Source organism: Gordionus sp. m RMFG-2023, chromosome 1 (genome assembly GCF_954871325.1).
Source record: "Gordionus sp. m RMFG-2023 chromosome 1, tfGorSpeb1-WG-v2, whole genome shotgun sequence".
Lineage (NCBI taxonomy): Eukaryota > Metazoa > Nematomorpha > Gordioida > Chordodea > Parachordodidae > Gordionus > Gordionus sp. m RMFG-2023.
Window position 1 is genome coordinate 87222867 of NC_088775.1, and position 26307 is coordinate 87249173.

General features: G+C 27.5%; 2 protein-coding genes across 3 annotated transcripts in view; both read right to left on the reverse strand.

Annotated features, from left to right (window-relative positions):
• Window positions 1-41: 41 nt before the first annotated feature.
• Window positions 42-9027, reverse strand: LOC135931002 (xaa-Pro dipeptidase-like). The gene is made up of 13 exons (XM_065467846.1): window positions 8819-9027; window positions 7968-8095; window positions 6084-6147; window positions 5710-5757; window positions 5504-5565; window positions 5117-5161; window positions 4274-4396; window positions 3949-4017; window positions 3328-3659; window positions 3044-3228; window positions 1206-1313; window positions 589-672; window positions 42-381 (listed from the first exon to the last, which is right to left on the reverse strand). The coding sequence occupies exons 1-13, from the start codon at window positions 8996-8998 to the stop codon at window positions 256-258; spliced, it is 1554 nt and encodes a 517-aa protein (XP_065323918.1). The 5' UTR covers window positions 8999-9027; the 3' UTR covers window positions 42-255.
• A 3119-nt stretch (window positions 9028-12146) lies between these two features.
• The window catches only part of LOC135931323 (NTF2-related export protein-like), a 163352-nt gene continuing 149191 nt past the window's right edge, over window positions 12147-26307 (reverse strand). The window contains exons 2-3 of one of the 2 annotated variants that reach the window (XM_065468358.1): window positions 13297-13434; window positions 12147-12614 (exon numbers count right to left, since the gene is read on the reverse strand). In XM_065468358.1, coding sequence (XP_065324430.1) covers window positions 12330-12614; window positions 13297-13434 — 423 coding nt within the window. In that variant the 3' untranslated portion in view covers window positions 12147-12329. Of the gene's footprint in view, window positions 12615-13296; window positions 13468-26307 lie in introns of those variants that run through there. The other variant, XM_065468357.1, reaches the window with a different exon arrangement.

Genomic DNA, 26307 nt, shown 5'->3' on the forward strand with positions numbered 1-26307 from the left:
ACGCTAAATTATACAAGAAAAATATGTATACATTAACCAAGATTCATATATTATCGATATAACCCTTATTCTTAGAGCCGATTCACAAATATAATATGATTTTGTTTTAAAAAAAAATAATATATAAATATAATAATATTTTAAAATCTAAAAAAGTGAGCTGGCATCGCCGATGATATATAAAATAAATAAACAAATAGTCGCGAAAAGTCTCTTTTTTTTAAAAAAATAATATGTTGGAGAGTGAATATAAAATTAATCGCCTTCATTGTCCCTCGAAGAGGTCATAAAATGTTCTATCTCCAAGATAGTCCTGGGCAGATAATCGGTCAATAAAACGGCGCAATCTTTGTCAATGTAAATTTCGTCCTCTATCCTAACCTGTGAATAAGCAATATTAATTTGTTGTTTTTTTAAAAAAATATATAAATATTTATTTATTTATTATTCCAATATGGCTATTGTAGTCAACTTTGTAAAAATTGGGGCCCCAATGTTCTAACAAAAAAAGAATATAAGGCCATCTTTTTTTTTCTTTCATACTATCTCCTTCCCTCCCTTTCATTCCTTAAAACATAAATCGCGTACCCCGCCAAAATTCTTCAGGAAGTCCAGCTTGGCTTCCACCAAAAATTTTGATAATTTTTCGTCGCTCAGAGCTTTTTTCAGCAGCTAAATATATATATATATTTTTTTAAAAAAATAAAATTATAAACGTTTACAATGGTCGTTTAAAAAAATAAATAATAGAAAATTAACACTTTAAAAATAAATAGAATGCGCTAATAAAGATCTAGAAAAATAAAGAGCAAAAGAAAACACAGCTGTGTGTATCTGTTTTATATTTATATTTTCTTATTTGAATTAAAAGCAATTGGTTATTATAAATTACGGGGGGAGGGGCTGATGATAAGATATGCGAAACTGTGGCATCACTAAGGAGAGGATAATGATAATGTGGCTCGAATTTCGTCAAAATTTCGGAGAGACCCCCCCCCCCCTAACCCAAAAGCACTCATAGAGCCTCGGTAAAAAATGAAAAAAATTCAGGTAACAATCCTGATCAAAAGATCCCAATCCATCGTATAAGTCTATTTTATTTTAATATTTTTTATCTCTTTTTTTTAAAAATAATTTACACAATTTACATGAAGGGTGAGTGATCCAAAAACTTGGCTTAAAATGATGACAAATAAAATAATTACGGGTTCGATGAAATAGCAGCCGGGCTCGACCGTTAAAACCATACCGGTTTGTAAAATCCGTTTGGTCCTTAGCGCGGATATTCCTGGTTCTTCTGAACGTTTTTCGCCCTTTTTAATAAAAATAATATATATGTATATATCCGAGAAAGTTGTGGTTAATTTAATCACAATTTATTTTGAAAGAAAAACTTTTCCATGGTTTCTTTCGTGTTTCCCAAGTCGTGAGGTAGTGGGACTTAAACAACATGATCGCGTATTACGGAACCCTCTATAAAGCCAATGCATCAGAAATCCCTTAGATGCTATCTTTTGAGTCTCAATGAAGCGGGAAATTACTCCTTTTTCCTCTATAATATTTTTTCCCTAAATTCTCAACTTAGATGGCATATAGCGATTTCCTATATAAAAATTCAAGAAACCATTGTTTTTTTTTAAAATGGATAGGAACATTATAATACTCAACCGAAAACTCATCTCAAAATTTTAGATCAAATATACATCAATTTTAAAAGAAATAACCATGTGACATGAATGGGTGGGGGGGGGGGAGAGGGTAAGAACAGAATTTTCCGTAAGAGAAAATGCAGCTTCCATGTTTTTTTTTAAAAAATAAGGGTTAACGCTATTTTAAAGATTTGAAATATATATATACAATACTTATAAATAAAAAATATTAAAAGTTTTAAGAGCTTACAAACCCTATATAAAAATTAGCTTACCTTAATTTTTTTATGATGAATCTCCTCCTACCTCCCCCCCCCCTCCCAATCAATATAATTTATTTTAGGTTTTTAATTACATATAATTCCGTCCACGCAAATATAAACAGCAACCCGCTCACGCTAGCAGGGACTAAAAAAAATCAACTTATATAATTAAAAATTCTCGCCAGTTATAACTACTTCAACCAACGGACAGTTTGCACCCTATCACTTTCGGTTTTTTTTAATCTTTTTTAGATTGAGCATCACAAGAATAAAATTCGAACACTCGAAACTCAGGGAAATCTCATAACTTTGGCAGGACATACAATTCAAATATATCGTTCTTATGGAACTCAATTATGTGTTACTTAAAATTATTTTCTATATTACTTTGGTTTTTAAATTTTTTAAAATATATAATAATATAGTAGAGATCTATTTTTGGGTTTGCCCTACCCATACTGCCCCAGCTCTCTTTTAAACACATATATTGATTAAAATCAACTCCCTGTGTTTGTTTTTCCATTTTCCCAAAATATTTTCAAAAAAATTGCATTATATGTTAGTAGTTTTAGGAAAATAAAATGTTCAAATTTTTCTTTATTTATATATATTTTTATCGATTAATTTCGAGATATTTATTATATTATTTTTTGTTACATCCTATTTTTATATTTAATAAAGACTAATAGGGGAGAAAACGAAAAAAATGACAAATATTGAGTTCTTCCGTGATTTAGTTATGATTAGTGGTGTTAAAAAGCTCGATTTAAATCGATTTTTAAAAAATGGCCAGATTACGATTTTAGCCAAAATAATTGTTATAACCTTTCTGCCATCTACGAGCAAAATCTCCAGGCTTACATAATATTGTTTTGGCTAAAATCTTAATCGAGCCGTTTTTAAAAATCGAACCCTAGTTAGATCGATGTTTCATTTGGTCATAATAGTAAAGAACCATCCTACGCTCGAAGACTTAGAGGTAGAGATGGCCTTATACCATGTAATAAAATCATACTTTTCACTGTTTACGCAATTTGAAAGATATAAAAGATTAATATTCGAATCCAAAATATTTATAATCCTCTGAGAAAATAGGTTCTTAGGAGAACTCAAATTAATATATTTTTTTACTTCTGGGTAACCCCCTACGTCATGAACATCGATCCCCAAGAAGTGTCCTACGCCGTGGGGCATGAAGATAGCGCCCAGCCGAGAGTTCATCATCCCGTCTATCTGCCCTTTTAGCAAGCCGGCCCCCTTAAGACCTTCCAAGATTACCCGTTCGGCCAGGAGATGCATCTCTAACCAAGTTACATCTGTTAGTTTTAAATAGGCGCTCATCAATCATGTTGTTTAAAAAAAAAGTGGAGATGTAGCAACATAATACTCGAATGGTGATACTGATATGTGCTTACTGGGCTTAGCCATTTTAACGACGGATCTGTTGGCCCTAAGAACGCTTTCGTAGACACATTTCTTTAAATTGGAGGTCTCCAGGTTGTCCCTCTCGAAAAACCTAACATTACTCGATTTGGCGCGAGTCATGATGTCATCAGTGGTGAGATCATCGTATATGTCGCAACATGCTGCCATGCTCTGACGCGTGGGAACGGGACACGTGGTAGTGACGTCGGATGCGTAACCGCAATAAGACCCGCCGGCATCCATGAGAAATACGTTGCCAGCTTCGAGGCGTAACCAACCGTTTTCGCCTGTGCCGTAGTGTAGCGTGGCGGAACTCGGACCGCTAAAATTTTATTAAATAAACAGCAGTTTTAATTTCGTTTTCTGTATAATTTTAAAAAGAGATTTAGACCTACTTTGCTCATATTTACTCTATTTATTTTGAACAATATACAATTACTAAATAATTGCTAGCCTACTCTAACGGTTCTAGAGAGAGGAGGGTTCTGGTTCATAGAAATTCTAAGAGAAGGTTCTGGAATTTTCAATATGAACTGGCTTTCGTTCCAGTTCCAAACCTTGTAAAAATAATAATTTACGTTTTAAAATAAAAATTATTCCTTTTTTTTTACCAAGCACATATAGGATTGTAAGCCATAAGTCTACATCCACCTCGCGAGAGAACGTAATTTCTGAAGATTCTGTGTTATAATTTTAAAATATAGGTTGTTTTCTCTCTTAAATCAAAGGTGCTATTTTAAATCAAATTTATAATATTTCAAATAAAAGAAACTGATCAATCCCATCCTATTACACTCATTCATGATTCAATTAATGAGGTACTTAAGATCCCTTTAAATCATCACTTTTTTGGCAACCGTAATAATTCAGGCGCCAGCGCTCTATGAGGTATTGGGGACCAAAGAGAAGCTTTTTTTAAATTATTGCGAGAATTACCCTTCCAGCTCGTATTCCATCATCCCGGCATTAATTCTTCTCATGACTTCCTTGTGGCCTTCGCAGGTAACTTTGGCCACGTATTTGATGACTTCCATTTCTTGGGGAGTCTTGAAAACTCTGCTATATATAAGGAATAAGCATTGACGAAAAAAAAAATTTAGCTTAAAGAAAATGTAAATTTTTTATATTTATATTTAGCATTTTAATTTTACTAATACTTTAAAGATACGAAATTCTCAAGAGTTCTGAGAATACTGAAGAATTTGGGGTAAATAAATATCTGATTTTTTTTCGTATAAATATTTTTATTATGGACAACTAGGTCATGTAATCTATTCTAGTTTAAAGTCACTTTTTAAAAAAAATATGAATGAATAAAGATTTTATGAAATCCTTTCGATGACACGTGTAAATTTTTATAAAGCATGATACGAAGATTAATCAATCTTAAAATTGGCCTAATTTTTGATATCACGTTATTATCGTCCATTTAATTTCTTCATTCAAATTGTTTGTTTTCCATTTTTATTATTCAAAAAATTACATAATTTCGCCAAATTTTGAAACTTATAAGTCCTAAATAATGTTGTTATAAATTTCGGTTTCACCAATTTCGAAAATATTGTACTCAAGATTTTAGCCAAAAGAAATTTTCTCCTAAGCCCCAAAAATTCGCCAATAGGTAGCAGAAAGATTTTGATCATGTTTCGACGAAATTTTGAGGCTTAGAAAATAATATACTTTTTTTTGGCTTAATTATCTCGAATTTAAGGCTTATTTTTTTTTAAACAAGACGCCCGTCTTAACTAATTTTAAAATATACATTTTTATTATAATTACCATTCCGTTATGATAGGATGTAGTAGTTTGGTATCCATCGTAAAACTTTGATGTTTAAAAAGTATAAATAATATTGTAATAATAAAGCATTTATTTATCTATTGAAAAGTTTTAATTTCACGAACTTAATGCCAATTATTTCTAGTGTTGTTAAACGGCTAATCCAAATATTTTAGCCAAAGATGAATATATATATATAAATATCTTTCTACTTTCTGTATGTAAAATCGATAGGCTTTGCCTGATATTTGGCTAAAATTTAGAGCTATAAAAAAAAATTCTTCAATTTTATTATCTTCAGATATTAAGGTTCAAAATTATGGGCATATAAAACTTCTCTTCTTTTTTGCAAGCTCTAGTTTTGCGAAGATAAAATGTGTAAATTACTTTTCTAAACCCGGACATGTGGGAGGTTCCATTAGTCTTTGGCTGTCCGTATTATAACCTTTCTGTTGATATATGTATATATAAAATAGTGTTATATAATTTATAGGGATGAAAGTTGAAAATATTAAAATAAATTGTTGTTTTTCTCGCTGTTTTTTTTTTTTTAAAAAAACAGTTTAAAAAAAATATTTAATTATAATGGTTACCAGCGTGAATATTGTAGAAGGTTTCATTGTGGCCAAGACAAGAATCATCTTAAAGTTAAAAATAAAAATGTAATAATTATTTCTTTAAAAAAAAATGAAGGAAAGATCCTCGCAAAATTTTGTTTTATAAAAATAATGCTCTTTCTTTAGTATCCTTTATCACATTTTATTTTATAAAGTTTAATATGCTAAATTGCTATTTAACATTTTTTTTCTGTTTAATAATTTTCCTAGTGGACGAATAAAACAAAAACTTCCATTTATTATATTCAAGATTATTAGAAAAATATGGGCCTAATATAATAAATGGCCATCGAATTTGGAGATTTTTAAAGGAACAAGAATATAATATATTTTTTTAAAAAAAACTTTACTTCCTCGAGATAAGAAACGGAATCAACGAGATATTTATCTTTGTAATCCTTCAAGGTCAAAATCCTAAAAGTAAATACATGTATTATTATATAATATGTCTGAATGCTATTTTTTCTTATTCCTAGTGGACTCAAAAGAAGGGCGACATTTGCGAAAGACCTTAATAAAATTGAATAACTATACTAATTTTTATCTTTTTTTATCCTTATTATAATTTTTCTTCCTTCAAATAAAATTATTTTTGAAGTGGAGATCAGAGGCAACCTGAAACAGAACCCATCTTTTAAAATTTTTGGGAAACCGGAAACAAGAATCCATCTTTTAATTGAGAATTTTTTTAGAAAATTTGGGGAACCGAAAATAGTACCCATTTTTTAACTAGGGAACCGGAAACAGAACCTATCTTTAAAAAAATTTAGGAAAACGGAAACAAACCCCTTTTTTTAAATTTTTTTACCGGAAACAAAATCCCATTTTTAAAAAATTTTTTAGGGAACCGGAAACAAGAATCCAGTTTAAAAGTTTCATGACACAAAAACGGGAACAAAAGTTAGATTAATTTAACATTAATATAATATTGTTTAAAATTGTTGCCTACGACTTATTTGAAAATCGCTCAACACAATGATTGTTCAACTGAAGGAATTTTTGTTAATTGGATGAGATGTATTTAAAATCAAACAAGTATCTAAAGTATGGCCAGGATTAAAGGTGGATTGATATTGGCTATCAGGGCTAATTGTATGGGTTAGGGTTAAGATATTGCAATCGCTTTTCAAAACATCAGTTTTATTGATAACTTGTCAAAACTGACAGGTCATGTGATTGTAAATAGACGAATAGAAATTTAAATAAAAAAGGCTGTTATATGGACAATTTCCCTGAGTTGGACAATGATCAATAAAGCAGGATTGGCCCCAAATGTAACGCTCCCAATTCTATCATTTTTAATAAATGTAACGAAAAACTCTGTAATTGTTACATTTGTTCGAGTAACATAACGTAACGTTTTTGTTAATTTTAAAAAAAAATTACGCCATTTTTTTTAAATATAAAAGTGAACAATTAATCTTAGAATTATCTACAGTAAGATTTGTCTAATTTGAGCTCTCAGATAACTCGGGTAACATCCCTAATTTAGCTAAAATTCTGAATCCCAAATCAAATTCCTAATAACTATCAGAAAGGATCTTGATAAATTGGGCAACTTGTTTAAATTTGCCATAAAGTGTCTCTATCTCAACTGTGTTGTTAACCGGATGGGTTTTTAAAAACGGGTAACACAATATTTCAGTCCTGGACATTTTCTCGTAGATGGCAGAAAGGTTTGGATATCTAGTAACCAATCTCAAGGCTTACATTTTTTTCGTTAAAATATTGGGTTATCCGTTTTTATAAAAATTGAGCCTCTTATCAACACTAATCTTCAACACTGCGTTTAAATTAGACAGGTTTAATCTTCAAGGTTTTGTTTATTTATTTATTTTTATTTGAGCTGAATCGATGATAAGATTTCACAACTATTCAAAAGGAATTCTCGTAAACATATTTATAGTTATTTAAAAAAAAAAATTTAGATAATTTTTGTTATATATTTTCTTGACAATAAGAGTGACATATAAATGGTATTATAACCAATAAATTTTGTTTTGAAGAAGCAATGACCTATATTTTTAGAGGATAGATATAACTAGTATTTTTTCCTTGAAATTTGAGCTACTTAAGAAAAAAAAATTAGAGGCAAATAATAGTTTTCGGCTAAAAACTTAATTTAACAGTTTAGCCTATTGTTTTAGCCGGCTAAAAAATGGCTTAAACGGTTAAAATCCAAATCGTTTTTTAAGGTTCCATCTTAATTGTTTTTAAAAAAAATTTATTTTTACTTTCCCATCCAGATTTCATATGATTGTGGTAATCTAGGCGCAAATAGAGTAGCCTTAGAATTCTCTATTTCTATCAATCCCCAAAATCCAGATTCTAATACCCCGAATGCCCAGTGGAAATAGGATTCCTAGAAAAAATGACAATTACTAAAGTTACATAAGAATGAAAAATGAAAGATATGGTGAATGAACCATGAAAAAAATAGGCAAAAATGAAGGATCAGTCTGGTTGCTATTGACCCTTTGTGATAATTCTGAAACATTTTAAATAATTTAATCCATAAATAAACAATAAACTTTTTTTTAAAAAAATCATTTATGTCATATATTAATTTCAATAGCTGCTTAACTTTCCTTTTGTGAACTTTAAAATATAAATCTTATATCTAATAAATAAATTAATAAATGATAGAAATAAATGAAATAAAAGGGAAATTGTCAAAGAAGTAATTTAAATTAATTAAAAATCAGTGGTATAAATGGCAAAGAAAGATTTGAATCTAATATTTTTAAACCTTTTTTAAGTTGTAAATTAAATTATTAAGTAAATTATTTTACTTTTAGCAGAATCCTAGATATGCCACTGTTAACAATCAAATATGTACGTGTACTTCTCCACCCCCCTCCCCCCTACCTTAAATTCAACAGCCTTTAAATAAGATGTTTATACATTAATTTTTTTATGAACAGGGGGCAGCTTAGAATTGCACCCAAAAATATGGGAAAACAAGGTTTGTTAGGAATCTTGACAAATAAAATTAACACCATTATAAGAGGAAAGTCACCTATATAATAGAAACTTCCTCCTATGAGTGTTCCGGACTAGCATGCTTAATTAATTTATAACTTACTTGAACAAACATATTTTCTGTATCGGTATCATATTTATAGGTTGTATCTCCGCCTTTTAACAATATAACTGAATTTTTTGGTATATTATCAAGTTCTTTTAATTGTTCACACAAACGAATCCGATTAGTTGAATGAAGCTCCCTTGGTACTTGCAAAGTTTCATTGCCATTCCAAAACATATGATGGAATATTTATATTCAATGGAGTACTGGCGTAAGCACGAATGTATATTAAATAAAATTTTTATAAATTTTATACTAATTATAGGAATAAATATTTTAAAATTCAATATATAAATCAATTATAGGAAGAAATATTAGACTTTTCCTTTATTAAGTAGCAAAATTTTAAGAAAATAACGCGAATAGTTTGGGTGAACTGATGCCACTTAATATTATCTGGGCTTACAATTTATTCAATTAAACACAATACCAATGACATATGATAATTAATATCTAGACTGACGATACATTCATAATAATACATTTGAAAGCGACGTTAAATGCAAATCAGGCCCCGCCATTTTAGTAACAGATATAGTAACTATTCGCATGTAAAAAACTACTATTAAATTGATAACTTGCTTCCTTATTATCTCGATGATCAGGCAAATACTTAATAAAGTTTGCATGGATAATCAAAATGGCGTCCCTAGCTGTTTTCATTGATGCACACTTTGAATAAATGTATCTTGAGTCTATATATTATTATAAGTCATTGGTCAATACAAACTTGTTGGTCGCACTCCTTTAAAGATTCCGACAAATAAATTATTACAAAATTTTTGGGAAACTTTAAAAAAATATAGTTTTTTATTTATACAAATTTTACGAGAAACCAAGGTGGTGCATCACCGGTTGATTCAACAATGCTTCAAAATGCATATAATAAAAATCCATATTCTAGGCGTATTATAGTTAACGATTTTTAAGTGAATTAGAAATTAGTATATTTTTATTATATTCCAAATTGGTGCTAGACCCACCCCACCCTCTATCAGTGATTATTATTATTACAATAAAAAAATATTTTAATTATCAACATGTATATTAAATCGACACAACTCACAATATAACAACACGACCCGGGTCTGTGCTTAGGGTTCGTGCTCAGAGCTGGTTTGGTCGATTTTTTAGACCCAAACCCCGGGTCTGGGTTTTACACATCCAACTCAATTAACAACAGTAGTGTTGTGACTCGATTTGAGCCAATTTTTAAAAATGGCTAACTCTATATTATAAAAAGAAAGAATTACCTAGACCGCGAGATTTCGCTAATAAGACCAAAATCTTCAGGCTTGCGTAATATATTTCTAAATAAAATATTGAGTAGACTTTTTAAAAATTGGCTCAATTAGGGCTGTTTAACACTATTCCAACTTATTTTTGATTTTCCTTTAAAAAATTAATATTAATTTTACTATGTCATGAAATAATATATTGGGAAAACATATTGAAAATCATTTTTATTTGAATAAATAAAAGTTCATGGTTAATTTTTTTACTACCTTTAAAAATAAACCATAGGAAACAAATATAAAATTAAGAGATGTTAAACGCTACTTTTAAAAGTGCCCTACCGCTATTTGTCAAAAATGTGGCACGATATTAGCTACTATTTTTTACAAGTAGCTTAAACTACTTTTTATATAAAAATATTTAGAAAAAAATTTGTTTTATTTTTTGCTTATAATGTTATTGTATAGTAAATATAGAAAAATCAACATTTATAAATATCAAAATAGAATTTTGATAATAAAAAATTTATGTAATAAAAATAAATATTTATGGTAATTTGTTGCATTTTATAAATTTTTACCTTCTGTTATGTGTCCAACTATCTGCTGTGGTACATATATATGTTATCTCTACTATTAGAGCATCTTTCATTACTTTGAAGTTATCTGCTATTTTATTTATTAATATCTGGCTACATAAAATTGTTGTACCAGGGGATAGTTTTAGTCATCATGGTAAATGATGGATTATCAACCAAGGATATTAGATGAACGGTATCAATTATAAAATCAACAATAACTTTATCACCCAATTATATTGGCATTTGTATTATTAATTAATTTGGTTTGAATTGAATTAGTCTTTTTGGATGTAGAGTCGCCTATACCAAAATCATCAATTTACCTTTAGGTATTTCTTGAGGTTATAGCCACTGGGTTGATTTGAGGAAATATTTTTTTTACATTTTAAACAAAAAATTTTGAAGCCAATTTTAGTTTTTATTATATATTTTAAAAAAATTTTCAAATCTAGGGAATAAAAAATTGGTATTATAGCTATTAATAACATTTTCTTCCCTAGTATCTTCCATTTCTTTAATATCATTGTCTGAATCACTTTCAACGATTTGGATATCCATAGGCAATGACATTTTAAATTATTAACATGTGATTTAGGTTTATAATATAAATAAAAATATAAATTACAACTTGAAAATATATTTCAATTTCAAAATTAAATAATAAATCATAAAAATTATAATTTATTATATTATATTTAAATTTTCATGTTTATACTTACCTATATTTATTAAAAGTAGCTAAGTAGCGCGCTAAAAAATTAAATTACAGAAAAAGTAGCCGCTATCAGCTATAGCTACCACAAAGATAGCACGCTACCTAAACAACTCTGATAAAATTGTTATTTTTCAATGAATAAAGAAAAAACAATATCAAATGTAATGTCTAATTTTACGATAAATAGACTTTGGGGAAGTTAGTGTTGTTAAACGGTTTGATTATTAAAAATGGCCCAATTACGATTTTAGCCAAAATAATATAATGCAATCCTGTATATACTAATATATGGCATAAATATTGCCAAATCTCAGGGCTTACATAATATAATTTTGGCAAAATTAAATCAGACCATTTAACAACACCAAATTAAAAAAAACCTTTATTTTTTTTAAATTAAAAATTTAGATTGCAATATATTTAAATTTTATTTTTAAGAAATCCTTCACTTTTAAATATATTTTGATTTTAAAATGAATTGTGTTGTTAAAAATATCCTTTAGTTAAAGAAAGTATTGATAATATAAAAGGGAAGATAAATATAAACTTTACAACATTTTAAAGATAATCACCTATTTTTACCCTAATTTTAGTTCCAACCACTGCAATAGTAGATGTGGATTTTGATCTTCAAAAATAAAAAAATTTCATCACTTTTCAGAAAAAAATATATTTTAATTCTAAATATATTTTACATCTAAAATGATATAAATACAACCTTGGTTGTTCAATATCAAATAAATCAGGCTCAATATTTATAACTACTAATGAATTGGAACATTTTACTTGTCCTGGGTAATTAACATTTCTATAATCAAATTAAAAGACAGAATATTGAATCTAATAAAAATATTGATTTATATTTAATTTTCCCAATATGATTATGTTGTTTTTGTATATTATGAAATTAAATACAATAATATATATTTTAAAAAAATAATTGTATTTTGCAAAGAAGTTTAATTCTGTAGACATATTCATTGCACTTTATCACAATCATGAGTACGTACCCAATCAGATATAATTTTCCATTTATCACCTTCAGCTATAAGTATAAAGGATTGATTAAAGCCCATCAATTTAGGTGGATGTAATCTTCTATTACTACTGTTTTCATCGTAACTGACTATTCCATGTACATTTAAGGTAATAGATGTTTGGCCATTTGTTACATTTGGTGTAATTGGTTGAGCATCCAAGCAATCTGTTTTATGTTCAGAGGTTGGAATTTGTTCAAAAAAGGTCTTTATAGCTTCCAGTCCCTAAACATTAGAAAATAAAAATTAAATGTCATTTTGCAAATTACATCATATCTTATCATTCAACTCAAGGGTAATTAGTAAATACAGTAGATTTTATATATATTAATAAAAAAAATTGTTATATAGAATGGCATATATATTAGTCTTACAGGTTTATCAATAAAAAAATAGAGATCTGGCAAAAAAATATCGATAATAAATTTCCTTTTTTTGTCTAAATAAATATTACAATTATATAATAAATTTAAAAAATAAGAAAAGTTTTTAAAATAGGAAATATTCATAATAAATAGAATAAACCTTATTAAATTATCAAAGTTATTGCTTAATATTTAAAAACATAAATTATAATAGAGAATAAAATAAATTTATAAATTATTTCGTATATAATAAATGGGCTTAAGATATTTTTGCCATCTGACCAGAAGCAAATTTGAGTCAATATTTTTATTCTACAGGTCTCAAGTATATCTTAATTGAAATATATCAATTTTATAAATATAACTTCTCAAATTTTTTTAATTATGAATTAGGTAATCTTTTTCTTTAAGTTACGATAACTAACTTTTATAAATATAATATTTAAAAAAAATAATAATATAACACAAATAAAAAGTATATTACAAAATAAAGTATTTTAATAAAGAGTTAGCAATTAATTTATAGGTTATATAATAAAAACTTGATAATGATTTCCATTCCAAATCAAAGTTGCATTATCGTGATAAAGTTTATGTATAATATTTCGCTTTTTATCTATGGTATCATAATATAAAGATGTAAAGGTTTCACTAGTTTTATCAGCTTGAAGTATGCTATCCATGAGCGGTTTGCAAAAACATCATCCCCCACATGGCAATTAAGGATTTTTAAGTTTAAAAGCTAAAATGGAGGATGATCATTGAAAATATCAATGACATGGAAAATATTTAATATATTATTTATCATGCAATTTGATATTCAAACTGTTATTCTTAAGAGCAAATGCAATGATAAGCCTAAATTGGGATTTGCCTCAAGATAAACTATACAAGTGTAAAATTATTATTATATTTAATTTATCATTTTACATTATTTTTAGATTATTCTGATTGTTTTAATTTTTATATTAAATATGATTTTACATTAATTGTTAATATAATAAGTTGCCTTCGAGATATTGTTCAAATATTTTTAACTTATATTTTATTTTAAATTTTTATTTAAATTATTTATTACTTTTTAAACTTTAAAAGATTTCTTTTATTATCATCCATTAATATCTATTAGCTAAAAATAACTCTTATATTATTTTTTATAATTTCAGACACTGTTAGAGTAATCAAAATAAAATGGAAATGCGACAAAATTAAAATGGAATTATTATAAAAATAAAAAGTTATAAATCTTAATATAAATAAAATATGCACGAATCGACATTGAAATACGTCGAAATCAAAAATGAAATGCAAATAGATCTATTAAAATGAACAAATAAAATCTGTGAAGATAGATTAGATAATATTAAATTTAATTCCATGTTGGTTTTAAATACAAAAATAGAAATATATAGAAAATTAACGAAGAATGATTGAAAAATTGGAAGAGAAAGATTTAATAATTAATACAAAGGAAAATAACTAGAGAAAACGTAAACATGTAAGAAACTAAGATAAAGAAAACCTAAATAAGTGTGTTTACTTTTAAAAGGAAACGTAAATACATTATATAAATAATGGTAAATAAATTTATAATAATGAATGAAATTAAAATATTTATAAATATGTGATAGATAAAATTATAATGAATTTAAGAGATTCAAAATATTAATTAAAGAGTAAAGATGTTACTGTTAAGATGTTGTATTTTACTTTAATTATACTTATTATTTAATAGAAAAAAATCGAATCATAGAAAGAATAAATCAAAATTATCTTTTATTATTATGATTATATATATATATATAACTATCTATATATGCCAAATTGATTAAGGCATATAATATAACAATTATAAAAATCAATCAGTTAATTTAATTTATCTCTATTTAGTATTAATGTAATATAACGTATTTCTAATAACGACTACTAATAAATTAAATAATAATTAACATGTTGAGGTTTTAAAATTTTAAAAATGCAATTGATTGAGATTTTTTTTCTAGCATCGATGATCATAAACTTAATTTTTTTTTAAAATGGGAAGATAATTCTTATAAATATAAAATATTACAAATTCATAAATTCTTTGTCAAATTGATAGTATATTATAATATTAGTATTATATATTTGATAATAAACTATTCATAACAAACATGTGATAGATGTTAATCTTTAAGTCATTCACCCATTTTTTTTCTGAAGCCACTCATATAGTAAGAGGTCATTAATTTGCAGGTCAAAAATTTTAAAAATTGTGCAGGCGAAAGGATGAGTTTAAAATATTTTAAAATAATGAGTGGTCGATAAAGTATTTCTAGGGCAAAATGAGCAGAACAGACTATTTATTGCAAACTTTGTTTAAATAAAATATATTAGACCAATCAAATAATTTTTAAAATATTAGGAAGGCTTGTGAGCGGGTAAACAAATTTTTCAGATAACTGGGCGGGCAGGAAGTCATTTCTAAAAACCATGAGTGGACGGACTAGCGGGTTAAATTGCAGCCCATTTTAAATACTACATAAAATTTAAAATAACTTTTGAAAAGAAAATAACATATGGTTTAATTATTCTTTTGTAAAATAATCCTAATTTATTAAGATCCGTAGTACTATCTGAAAATTTATTAAGAATTAAAAGAAACACACGAAATGCAATAAAATGACTAATTGATTATGCATCTAAATCTGATCTATCGCTTTTCTGAAATATCTTCACTGGAATTTTGCAGAGAGCGCCTTAAACTATTGTTTGATTATTTAACCACGGATTCTTATTCATGTAAATATTGGCATAAATTAAAAAAATGTTTTTTTGTGTATTTATTTTATCATATTGACATATGATGTTATCCAAGAACTAAAAATAGCCATGTTTAGCATTGCCTCATATTTTTTTCTCTTTATATTTGGAATATATTTGGTACGAAGGGTACCAATCTCCGAATTAGTATCTCTTTCCGATTCATTACCTATAATCTGACATACATTTATCATCGACTTAAAAGATTTTATAACAATTTTACACAATATATTTACTCTAAAAATACCAGGGTTTGAAATAAAATCAAAAAAAATCTTCAAATTTTTTTTAGAATATTCTTTTTTGCCGAATTTTGAGAAAAATTATATTTTAAAGAATTGAAGATTGTTTTTTAAATAAAAAAATTTTTATGCATTAAGATCACAAAAATAAAATGTAAAATTTGATCAAAATAAAAATAGAATTTTAGGTAAAATAAAAATACACAGTGGCGTAGCTAGGAATTTTTCTTAGAGGGGGTCCATACATATGAAAGTCAGGCGGGTTCGCCCTTCCAGACCCCCTTTAACGGGCCTTCGGTCTTTTGCTCGGGCTTCGGCCGGGTTTATCTTAAAAATCATATTTGTTTTTCTTATAATTTCTAGAATTATTGATCATTTTAATTAGTGTTGTATGACTTTATAATAATACTATCCAGAATAATATAAATAGTAATGTAATATCCACAAACATTAAAACCAGAAAAAATATAAATATTCTTGTTGAATCTTTTGAATGTATAATCTAAAAAATAATTTTGCTCTGGGGGGGGGGGGGAATCCAAACCCGAAACCCTCCCCCTCCCATAGCTACTCCACTGAAAATATTATTTAAAGCATTTTCAAAAAGTCTTTATAGATCAAAACTTTTTAAATATTTTTTATTTTGTAAAGCCTTTATATCTGAAGAAAACTTACGATAGTGCGCACAAATTGAACGTTTTAAACTCTGAGTTGCAAGCGCAAATAATGCATTTCAAGTAGCCTCGTATAATTTGGTAAAATTATCGTTTGGCGTTGGCAACTATTTTAAAAAACACTAATCGGTTTGCTTTTTCACTACTTTTTTTATTCTTCGCTTTGTAATATTATATAAAAATGTAATATAAACTTTTACTTATATCCTAAAAAGGAATATTTAGAAATTAAAGAAATAAGAAGACAGACGATAATATAATTTTCAAGGACAAATCATTTTTTTTAGAACTTATTTAAAATTTTAAATCGACGGATATTAATAAAAAGGCAACCACAATTTAAACAAGGGACGCGTTACGTTTTTTTTATTAAAAAATTATGGCAAAACGTAAACGCTCAATTTGTGTGCACTATTATACACTTTCGTAATTTTCACGAATCTTTATTTATCTCCGAATTAATAATCAAGATTTTTTAAAAAAAGATTTTACTCGAAATTATTTATTTTATTTCAAGTTACTTCTGAAACCTTTTTTTTTTAGAAAATTCAAAAAGTTTTAAAACTTTGGAAAATTTCACAAATATGTTTTCGCAATAATTTTTACTTTCCTATCAAAAAAAAGAGGCTTATTTTGCGGATTTTTCGATAAAGTTATAAAAGTTTTGAAAGTTTTCGAATTAAATTTCTTTGATGTTTTGAAACGACAGCCTTAAAAAAAGAAAATGGGGAAATATAAAAAATTATTATCAGACAATGAACAACGTAAGTATGAAAGATAATAAAATCGTAAAACTCCACTTCATAATTTTTATCTAAGTACTGGCTGAACTCTTATAGTTAAGTATTTACTCTATTTTTAAGCCTTGCGCCTAATCCTAGCTTATCCTACTTTTTTTTTTCTAAAACAGAAAATAAATGAATTCTTGCCTCAATTCTAAGCCGATTTTTTTTTTCATAGCGTCGATTTTAATCACTCAAGCTATATTTCTTTTTTTTTCTTTCTTTCTTTCTTTCTTTCTTTCTTTCTTTCTTTCTTTCTTTCTTTCTTTCGTCAACAAATATGAGTAAGATATACCTACAATACAATGATACGAATTCAATTATTTGCATTATTCGTATTCGATTCATATTTTCGAATAAAATTTGAATCGAATAATTTTGTTATAGATTATATTATTCCACTGGGATTTTGGTAAGAAACACATTTGTATTATTTTTTCCCCTAAACCAAAACTGCTATAACTTCTCATTTAATATTTTTAATTTATGAGATTCTGAGCTCCATTCTTAGCCCCTATAAGATTTTAACCAAAGCCTGGAGATTTTGTTCATAGGTAGTAGAAAAGTTTGGACTTCTATTAGCCAAATATCGAGGCTTACTAGGCTAAATTCTTAATAGGGCAGTTTGTGAAAACCGACCCGAAATCGGGCTTTTTAATAGCGCTATTCGTAAGCAATCCATAATTTTGTAAGGGACCTCATATAGCCATAGTGTTGTTAAACGGCTCATTTCGAACCGATTTTTTAAAACGGCTAACACAATATTTTAGCCAGAAAAATATTGCCTAAGTCTCGAGATTTCGATAATATATGCCTAGACCTTTGTTTCTGTTGTAATTGTTAAACCAAATTACAAAGCCGAAGGATATTCAAATCTACTCAAGAAAAAAGAATTAAATTTCGAATGCAAATGATTTAAAGAAAGAGGAATAAAAAAGAATGATTATTCAAATTAAAGAAAGTTCAAGATTTTTTCAGTTTGTTTGTAAAACATTATGTAAATGAAATATAGAAAAGTATATATATATTCGAGGATATTTGTATAAACACAGATCATGATTTTACGAACTTAATTATAATTTTTAATTTTAATTTTTTATTATTTTAATTTTTTTTTAATTAATTTAGTTTGATTATATTTTTAACTTATTATTTAATAAAGAGTTAGTATCATTTTAGTTCTAACTTTTCTGATTTGACGAATATTATAGAAAAATATATATAATCGAGGATATTAGTCTGATTTAGTATCATTTTAGTTCTAACGAGGATATTAGTCTGATTTAGTATCATTTTTTTCTAACCTTTCTTATTTGACAACGATTATAATCTTCCAATTCTTATTCTAATTTTTCAAAATGTTACAATGATGTTGGAGAGTGGAGGCGACAGGGCAATTTCAACAATTCAGTCTAATTAACTCTCCCACTAGCCTCAGCAATATAAATATCAATACCATATTGGTACAGAGGTGCCTTACAGCGATTGATCCAGGCTTTAGAAGATCAAAAGTCAGTCTAATTAACTCTGAAAAGAGATTCTAAATAAAGGGGGAAGGGGATGTATGAGATGACTATCGACACTAAGACAAAGAATGAGAGCAATAAAACAATGGTATCAATATTAATGGTCGTATTTCGGAGAATTAGTCGTTTAGCTAAAAAGAATGCGTCACAAGAGATCGTTATACGTACAAGTGATCGATGTAGCTAAAAGAAATTCGTTATAAATTTTTATTAAAGATATATGGTTGACTGTTATTTAAGTTGATAATATTTAGCAAAATATCAGGTTGTTGATTAACCTAAAAATCTTCATAAAGAGAAACGGCTTTTCGTCATTAGAAAATTTATGCCGCAATCAAGCTCAATTAGAGATCGGATTTTTATTTTGGATCAAAAGATACAAGAAATCATTATCGTATAAGAGATCTTAAGGCAAAGTGGATATATTGACAAGAAGACCAGGATGCTATCGTTAATCGTTGACAAATTATAGCCAATTGCTTATCAAAAATTTAGTATAAGATAAAAAATCGAACAAGAAGTCGTGGAAACCATCGTTACTCGCAGACAAATTATCGTCAGTGGTTTACCGTCATTAGTTACTAGAAACCGTTAGAAACAAGCAAAGACTAGGATAATGTGGGAGTAAAACGAGATATAATTAAAGGAGCTAGAAGAATGTATCGGGAACCATGCCTTACTCGCAGAATGGTGGGACTAATCTAAGTGGAAGGGTGTTGTAATTGTTAAACCAAATTACAAAGCCGAAGGATATTCAAATCTACTCAAGAAAGAATTAAATTTCGAATGCAAATGATTTAAAGAAAGAGGAATAAAAAAGAATGATTATTCAAATTAAAGAAAGTTCAAGATTTTTTCAGTTTGTTTGTAAAACATTATGTAAATGAAATATAGAAAAGTATATATATATTCGAGGATATTTGTATAAACACAGATCATGATTTTACGAACTTAATTATAATTTTTAATTTTAATTTTTGATTATTTTAATTTTTTTTAATTTAGTTTGATTATATTTTTATCATATTATTTAATAAAGATTTAGTATCATTTTAGTTCTAACTTTTCTGATTTGACGAATATTATAGAAAAATATATATAATCGAAGATATTAGTCTGATTTAGTATCATTTTAGTTCTAACGAGGATATTAGTTTGATTTAGTATCATTTTTTTCTAACCTTTCTTATTTGACAACGATTATAATCTTCCAATTCTTATTCTAATTTTTCAAAATGTTACAGTTCCTTCTATGAGCAAAATCTTGAGGCTTGCGTAATATTTTTCTGGACGAAATATTGAGTTAGCCGTTTTTAAAAATCGGCTCAAAACGAGCCATTTAACAATAGCCATATATTTATTTCTTATATTTAACTTAATTTGCGAAAATTTTCTTTATTATAATCTCTTTCCAAATTATTTTGAACAATTTAAGATCGGTACGACTTGAGTTGATTGTAAAATATTTTTGTACAAAACTGCCCAACCCCCCTAATAGTTTATTTATAAAAGAAAAAAAAATCATAAATTTTGCATCATCGAAGAAAATATTTGCCACAAACTGCACGGAAAATTTATGTTTTACTTTAGCAAAAAATACCCTTTTTTAACAAGAATAATTAACCATTGAGAAGCATATAATTTCTGAAGAATTGTACTTATCTTCTTCTATTTTTTATAACCAAATTTTAATGCTTATAATTTTTTTTTATTATAATTTATTATAAAATATCTATTAAAAATATAAATATAAAAATTTACTCATTCTATAAAAACGGAAATTGAGACTACAAGTTTCCCCCACAAAAACATGAATAATTAAATTTTAAAATAGTAAATTTTTTGTTCTGTTAAAATCGTATATTTCTTTTATTTAATTTAAAAATAGGATATAAATAATTAAAAATATGTATATTGAAAAAACAAATGAGCATATATTTAAAAATAAATTTAAAAAAAATATAAGTATAATAAAAAACCAGAGAAAAAAAAATATATATTAAAAAAAGAAGGGTTACGTATCACCTTAGAGAAGAGTGAATGCTTAAAAATTCCAGGAAATCTGCTGACGAAGGTAAAATCTTTCATTGAGGTCCTGTGAGATCTGTCTCATTTTTTTCCTATTATTTTAATGAAAATGAGGGCATCACTTCCAAACATGCCTAGGGTATTGGTAACGATTGGTATGAATTTATTGTTTTAAAAAATAAAATTCATTGGATTCTGATAGAGGGGGCTCTTAATTAGTTTCTTTAAAACTATTTAAAGTTCTGCCTGACATATATCCAAGGCTAATGATAACGATTGGTAGTAGAAAAAAAACATAATATGTTATCAATTAGATAAGAATTTCCCTAAAGACAGACGTTAAATCATCTGGCATCTGTCCAGCATCTGATGATAAATTGGCTAACCCCACGATGCTTGGTATTCGGGCCAATTAATAGCTGCATGCTCCTCATATGTCTCACTTGATAATAAATACAAATTAAGACCATGTCCCCCTTTCGAATCAAACGATATTTTACATTTTATGCATGCATGTAGTTGTACCTTGTTGCATTCAATTCGATGGCCTAACTCTTAATTGTTCATCTGGTTACTAATTAGTATCTTAAAATTTCTTTTCCCCCATCTGAAAGATCAAAATATGAATTTTATCGCGAACATTTCGTATTCGCTTAGGATTGGCCTATATAATAATTTGATTATATAGCTTGATGCTATGAAATTTTTTAGAAAAATAATAATACGCAAATTGATTATAATTATGTAGGACTTTTTTTTCGAATCATTTGCCAATCTTATTACAATATATTGTATAATTATCATTTGTTTTTTATAAATTTATTCGAAATTTCTATATATGTTCAATAAAAATATAATTTTCGTTATTTATCATATTATAAAGTAACCTAAATGATAGCCTTCCTAAGATATATATTTTTATAATAAGATTTTTATTTTTCAAATAAAATGAATTTTTTTGAAGTGTAATTTTATAAACATTTTTTAAAGCTGCCAAAAAACAAAAAATGAATCTTTCTAGCCAACGCTGTTCAAATTTGTCAGATATATTGCCATTCCATCAAAGTTATCAGAGATTGTATTTTATAGCGGGACCGGTACTCTTTATAGGCGGAGTCATCGGAAATATTATAGGGGTTATTGTTTCATCTTCCCTGAACAAACCTTGTATAAAGGTAAATATAAATAAATGTCGCATCGTATCGAGAGTCACTTCCTCCTTTAAAGGGAGAACGACTGAGGCATCTCACTGTGACAGCGAGGGTCATCATCCCAACGTCGGGAGAAGATTGACACTGAAAAGGATGGTAAGGGACGTATCCCAAGGAATCGGGTATAGAAAACGGCGATTTAACGTAAACCAATACCTATTAAAATGGTTTTTCTTGATCAATCTATTCAACGTATTTTATATTTTGTTGATACAACTCATAGAAGTTTTCGAAGCTCAGAAAGTGCTCAAATTGCAAATGAGATACGGTACAAAGTGGATCATATATTCTTGGGTTGCCAGTTATGAGTGGAATTATTTTATGGCTAATTATAACAATCCGATTTCTAAATCTTTTGTAACTCTGGGATTTTTAATCTACGTTTTGTTTTTTTTGAACCAAATGGTGGCTATAAAATTTCCCTTTTCATATAAGAAGGTCGTAACGAAAAAACGTTTAAGATTTGCTATTACGATGTGTTATCTTTATAGTTTTCTTTGGTATTTACCCACAGTTAGATGGCTCAAGGTCATTAAAATTTTTATTTGTAGCAATGATCCTTTCGATAATCATATGGCATTTAATTCATCTTTGGCAGCAAATTTTAAATACAACCAAGTTAAACGCTATTCGATATACAACTCCGCGATTCACACCGAGAAGACACCGCCATTTAGACAGTTATGGATCTTGTACCAAATGCTGAGGGAGTTATTTACCAAGATTTTACCGTTCCTAGCAATCATGATATCTAAGGTCTTGATATTAAGAAAACCCAGAATCAGTGCAAAGAACCAGAACCTAAGTGATACGATTACAGAGACCATAACTGATTTTAATTTACTCAATCCGCCTTATAGTGATATTGTTAAACATAATGCTCAAGATATTCCTTCAAACAATAACACATCTGTTAATTTATCAATAGTCCCCAGCTATCTACAGAATTTAAATAGGGAACGGAGGCAACACCTGAAAACTATGTTCATACTCACTTTAGAGTTTATATTTTTGCTGCTACCCATCTCGATTTCACAGATGATCATGGATATCTTGATACCGCATTACAAAGGCAGAGACCTAATTATATTCCACGATATCTGTATCCTGCTCGAGTTGATTTACATAAGTTGCACGTTTTATATCAATTTAGCGTTCAACACAATATATCGGGAATATGTCTTTCAAAGATTACGTCTCTAAAAGTAGAAAAAAACATTCGTTTTCCTCTATATTCATTACTGCGCATAGAACATGTCTATATACATATCATACTTTCTCAAAAAATAACATAGCTAATTTCTTTTAATACTGTAATCGTATAAATTCAAACTCATTTTTAGCTATGAGATAATTTAGAATTTCTTTAGAATGTTCTAAGGAGAGAAATGACGAATAAACCTCAAAGATATTCCCGAAAAATTGGGAACTAATTTTCTATGCTCTCCTGCATGACATATTTTATTTTTGCATCATATATTGTTGTGTATTTAATTAAAACGTTATATATATTAATTTGTTAATTCTCATTATTCTTAAAAAAATAATGTCCCCATAAAATATACATTTTAAAGACAAAATGTTAAAATATTTTCTCGTTCATCATTATCGGCTAATTCTTCTTAGTTCCATTGTGATATGAAGATAAGAAGTTAACTATGACCATTCGTGTATAGTTGAGTGTGGCTTAATAATAGTGCCCTCACCGCCCCCCCCCAATAATCTCAGGGAAATAGCAGTTCTCTTATAACATTATTAATGATAAAGCTTTCTTTTATTTGAATATAATTTATAATTATTGATAACTAGAAACAGGTCGTATTTAGTGTTGTTAAAAGGGTTCGTTTTGAGCCGATTTTTAGGAACGACAAACTCAATATTTTAGCCAGAAAAATATTGCCTAAGCCTCGAGATTCCGCTATGTTCCTTCTACAAACAATATCCATAAATGATCTTTCGATTTCAAAACATATGCTATGTGGCGATTATATTATTATAAAAAATCCTATATCCAATTTGAATATTCTAACATGTATAGAGTACCCACTGAATTTCATAAAATTTTGCCTAGAACTTTTGTACGTTCCATTTTTATATAGATTTTTTTTTGATATAAATTTTTTAAAAAAAATACACAAAAGTTTGTAGGGTAGGTATTCTACACATGGTAGAATACATTTCGGATTAAAAAGCATTTTTTTTTAAAAAAAAATAAATTCCATTTAATTTTTCCAGTTTTTACTTAATTTTCTCATTTTTTGAACCGGGAATTTTCTCGAATCCAATCTTCCCAATTACAATTCTAATTCCAAGATGATTGAAACTGTATTTTTTTTCCATTTAGAATTATCTAAAGAAAGAAATTCTAGTGAATATCACCTCTTCGGCCTAAAATCATGACAATTTTTGTTAAATTGAACATTTAAAAGAAAATGATATTCATTTAGCATTTAAAAATAAAATAAAATATTAACCACTTTTAAATATTATGTAGTTAAAAATAATAATTGGTCCTATATTATTTAATATTTATCTAGTCCCAATTTAAATTTTCTTTAATTAAATGACATATCATATTATTTTTTTCCTGAAATTTTCGTTAAATTTTGTATTTTTATTAATTTTTTTTGACAATTTTATTTTAATAATGAGATAGATTTTTTATTTTTTTTATAAGTTCCTTATAGAATTCAAATTTGATAAAATGGATCAGAAAAAAATTTAATTAGCTCCTAATAAATATTTTAATTTTGTATTAAAAAATTGCACAGAAATTAATATTATTTTTTTTTTCCAAGATTTTTTTAAAAAATAATATACATTTCTTAGAAGGTGAAAATATGAATTGCAACTATATAATTGGAGGAATAAAAAAAAATCTTTACTGAATCAATTAAAGTTAGAGCGTCAATTCAAAAAGAACTCGGAAAACTTATTTTAATAATATATCGTTTAAAATTTCCAAATTGGCAAGCAGTTTTCTTTCTTTCTTTCTTTCTTCTCATTCTTTCTTTCTTTCTTTCTTTCTTTCTTTCTTTCTTTCTTTCTTCCTTCCTTCCTTCCTTCCTTCCTTCCTTCCTTCCTTCCTTCCTTCCTTCCTTCCTTCCTTCCTTCCTTCCTTCCTTCCTTCCTTCCTTCCTTCCTTCCTTCCTTCCTTCCTTCCTTCCTTCCTTCCTTCCTTCCTTCCTTCCTTCCTTCCTTCCTTCCTTCCTTCCTTCCTTCCTTCCTTCCTTCCTTCCTTCCTTCCTTCCTTCCTTCCTTCCTTCCTTCCTTCCTTTCTTTCTTTCTTTCTTTCTTTTTTGCCGCCTTCCGTAGAAGATGACTACACTTCATATTTCAAAATTATAGCGAGGATTTCCTAAAAAAAAGAAAAAAGAAGCAAGATGTTGAATTTACAAATGGCAAATTGGCACACATATTTATTTGTTTTGTCATAGACGGGTAATGAAAATTGTGTGGGCTGAATAAATTTCGCACCCTTATTAAAATATTTAGATTACGAAAATTGTTAATGAGAATCGTCAAAGCTTTATTGTTATCGCTAAAAAAGCCGAAAATAAAAGTATCACCTAAATACCTGAAATTTAAGAAATAGGTCACTAATTATTATTAATGTTTTGAATTATTTTATTCATAGCTAACTAAACAGAAAAGAGATGGACCTAAAAGACCCCCACTCGTTGAACCCCTAGGCTGATATTGATTATTTCTTAAAATATATGATAGATGTTGAGCCATATATTTAGTAAAAAAATTAAATGCCGCAATCGTTATTTTAATAAAACTTAGTCAAATTCAAATTCTCAAATCTGAAAACTTTTACAAGGTTATGAACGCGTATATTCAAGAATTTACTCTGTTTAGCGGAAATTTTGAATCAAAGCCGATTTTCTGAAAGAGGTCTGAACTCGCTTGGGGCCATATTACCCCAGGTTTGATTGGTTGCCAATAAATTTGTCTGTTCAGCCAGACAATTCAATTTTTTGTTTGGTTCACACACCTGGTTATTTATTTCCATTTTTTTTATAAAGATATCTCGTTAAAGAATTTTCATGGATTTACAACTCTAACCCTCATTTTTTTTTATTTTACTATACTATAAATTTGAAACAAGGGTTATAAATAAGATCCCAAATAACTAATTGTCTTCACTACAAAACAAAGTGATCTAAAATGATTACTTAGGAGAATAATATATATATATAAGGCTTTAGCCAGAGAATTTTGAGCGTAAAATTTGTATAAAGACGTTTTTAGTATATGGACATTAAAATAATTAATCATTTAA